Source organism: Ornithorhynchus anatinus, unplaced genomic scaffold (genome assembly GCF_004115215.2).
Source record: "Ornithorhynchus anatinus isolate Pmale09 unplaced genomic scaffold, mOrnAna1.pri.v4 scaffold_593_arrow_ctg1, whole genome shotgun sequence".
In the NCBI taxonomy this organism is placed as follows: Eukaryota; Metazoa; Chordata; class Mammalia; order Monotremata; family Ornithorhynchidae; genus Ornithorhynchus; species Ornithorhynchus anatinus.
In genome coordinates this window covers 20263-23506 of record NW_024396876.1, presented here as the reverse complement: position 1 = coordinate 23506, position 3244 = coordinate 20263, and the positions used below count along the sequence as shown (strand labels likewise).

The 3244-nt window shown below is 49.8% G+C and overlaps 1 protein-coding gene across 1 annotated transcript; it reads left to right on the top strand.

Annotated features, from left to right (window-relative positions):
* Positions 1-235: 235 nt before the first annotated feature.
* ORNANAV1R3072 (vomeronasal 1 receptor ornAnaV1R3072) lies at positions 236-1300 on the top strand. The gene has a single exon (NM_001253464.2). It carries the CDS (start codon positions 236-238, stop codon positions 1298-1300), a length of 1065 nt encoding a protein of 354 aa, NP_001240393.2.
* Positions 1301-3244: the final 1944 nt, after the last annotated feature.

The window sequence follows — 3244 nt, the reverse complement described above, 5'->3', positions numbered from 1 at the left end:
AAGTGGGAATTAAGACTGTGAACCCCATGTGGGACAGGGACTGCGTGTGACCTGTTACCTCATATCTACCCCAGGGCTCAGAACAGTAAGTGCTCAACGAAAACCACAGTTATTATTCCTACGTAATGATAAAATGATCAGATGAACTTCCTCTCGATTTTGCCTTCCCTTCCTCCTCTCCCCAGCCCCAGTTATCTCCGCAGGAGCTACCCTCTACTCCTGGAAATTCAAGAGCATGGATTCCACTGAGATCTCTTTGGGGATCGTGATTGTGCTACAGTTCAACATAGGACTGTCAGTCAACGTTTTCCTCCTCCTGTTTTATGCTCGTGTGGTCTCCGCCAGCCCAAAGCACAGCTCTTCCGACCTGATCCTTATCCACCTGACCTTGGCCAACATCATCATCCTCCTCGCCAATGGAACCCCAGAGACCTTGTCATCTTGGGGATGGAGAAACTTCCTGGACAATATCAGATGCAAAACCCTCATGTACTTTGGTCGAGTGGCCCAGGGACTTATCGTCTGCACCAGCTCCCTCCTGAGCGTCTTCCAGTCTGTCACCATCAGCCTCGCCACCTCCCGGTGGGCGGGGGTCAAAGCCAGACTACCCAAGTGCGTCATCCCCTCCTTGATTTTCTTCTGGATCCTCAACCTGCTGATAGATAGCAACAGCGCGATATTTGTGCTAGGTCCCCGGAAGAACACAAGCGCTGGAGTTGTACTGGATCTGAAATATTGCTCCAAAGTCATTGCCAGTGCAGAAATCGACCTGATCATTTCAATCATGCTCTCCTTCAGGGAAATATTCTTCGTGAGGCTCATGAGCTCGGCCAGTGGTTACATGGTGTTCGTCCTGCACAGACACCACCGGAGGGTCCGACACCTCCACGGACCCGGCCGCCCCCCCGGGGAGACGCCCGTGGTCCGAGCGGCCAAGAGAGTCATCGCCATGGCCACCCTCTACGTCCTCCTTTACGCGAGACAGACCATCATGCTGAGCGTCATCCTAAACCTCAAAGAGAAGTTTCCGCTGCTGGTGAATAGCCACATGGTCTTTTCCCTCACCTCCACTATCAGTCCGTTCTTGATGAGCCACAGCGACGGGAGGATGAGGGCGTTCGGGAAAAGAGAGCTCCTATTCCAACCCCGATCCCTCCTAGGCTTCCAGGGAAGTCACCCGACCACCAATAAGGTCCCACTGGGACGAGGTGACCAGACGTCCCAATTTGCACAGCCCCAGAACGGTGATGGGGATTGTGTTCTGTGTCCCCGCAGTCAGTCAGTCCGTTGTACCTATTGAGGGCTTACCAGGTGCTCCACCGACCCGATGCCTCCATCTGAGCCCGATGGGGTCATGGATGCTGGGGGAGGGACTGAACCTGACCCCCTTTGGCAGGACAACTACAACGGGGTGTCCTGAGCTGTGCTTCCATGCTTCAGCAGGGCTCCTCCTGCTTTTCCAACGCAGAGTTGTCCCACAGTAACACAAAAAAAAGGAAGCAGCATGGCCTAGTGGAAAGAGCAAGGACCCGGGAGTCAGAAAGACCTGTCTTCTGATCCCAGTTCTGCCACTTGTCCGCTGTGTGACCTTGGGCAAGTCACTTAACTCATCTATGTCTCTGTGACCTCATCTGTAAAAGGGGGATTAAGACCGTGAGCCCAAAGAGGGACGTGGACGATGTCTAACTTCATTCATTCATTCAGTCGGATTTATTAAGTGCTTATCATGTGCTGAGGACTGTACTGAGAACTTGGGAATGTATAGTACAAAAATAGATGGTGACAATACCTACCCACATTGATCTCACAGTCTAGAGAAGATGAGACAGACATTGATACAAATCAATCAAATTACAGATATATGCATAGATGGCATGGAGCTGGGAAGGGGGAGAAGAGAAAAGGGAGCAGGTCAGGGCCATGCAGAAGGGAGTGGGGGATGAGGAAAAGTGGGGCTTAGTCTCGGAAGGCCTCTTGGAGGAGTTGGGCCTTCAGTAAGGCTTTGAAGGATGTGGGGGAGAATAATTGTCTAGCAGATTTGAAGAGGGAGGGTGTTCCAGACCAGAGGTAGGCCAGGGGTCGATGGCTAGAAAGGGGAGATCAAGGCAACGTGAGGAGCTTAACACCAGAGGAACGGAGTGTGTGGAATGGGTTGTAGAAGGAGAAAAGCAAGGTCAGGTGGGAGGGGGTGAGGAAATGGATGGCTTTAAAGCCAATGGTGAGGGGTTTTGGTTTGTTGTGGAGGTGGATAGGCAACCCCTGTAGGTTTCTGAGGAGGGGGATGACATGTCCTAAATGTCTTTAGCTTGTATCTACCTCTGTGCTTAGAACATTGCTTGACACCCAGCGAGCAGTTAACAAATAGCATCATTAAGTACCAACTATGGCGGAAATCGTACAGTAACCACCATTGCAGGCTTAGCTCCCCGTCTCCCCCGAACTAGAAGCAGCGTGGCTCAGTGGAAAGAGCTAGGACTGGAGAGTCAGAGGTCACGGGTTCAAATCCCTACTCTGCCGATTGTCAGCTGTGTGACTTTGGGCAAGTCACTTAACCTCTCTGTGCCACAGTTACTTCATCTGTAAAATGGACATTAAGACTGTGAGCCTCACATGGGACAACCTGATCACCTTGTATTCTCCCTAGCACTTAGAACAGTGCTTTGCACATGCAGCACTTAACAAATGCCATTATTATGATTGTTATTAACTAGATCAGAAAATCCTTGAGGGCAGGAACCTTTTCTACTCATTCCTTTTCCCTCCCCTAAGTGTTTAGTACAGTTGTCTGCACACTGGAGGCAATCGGTAAATACGATTATAAGCTCCTCTAGCTCATTGTGGGCATGGAATGTGTCTGTGTATTGTTTTATGGTAATAATAATAATAATAATTATGCTACTTGTTAAGTATCTACTATGGGCTAAGCACCATTCTAAGCCCTGAGGTAGATAAAAAGTAATCAGGTTGTGCCACGTGGAGGTCCCCGTCTCAATCCCCATTTTATAGATGAGGTTAACTGAAGCACAGAGAACTGAATTGACTTGTCCTAAATCACACAGCTGATAAGTGGTGGAGTTGGGATTAGAAGCAGCATGGCTCAGTGGAAAGAGTCCGGGCTTGGGAGTCAGAGGTCATGAGTTCTAATCCTGACCTCGCCGCTTTCCAGCTGTGTGACTTTGGGCAAGTCACTTAACTTCTCTGGGCCTCAGTTACTTCATCTGTAAAATAGGGATTAAAAAAAAAT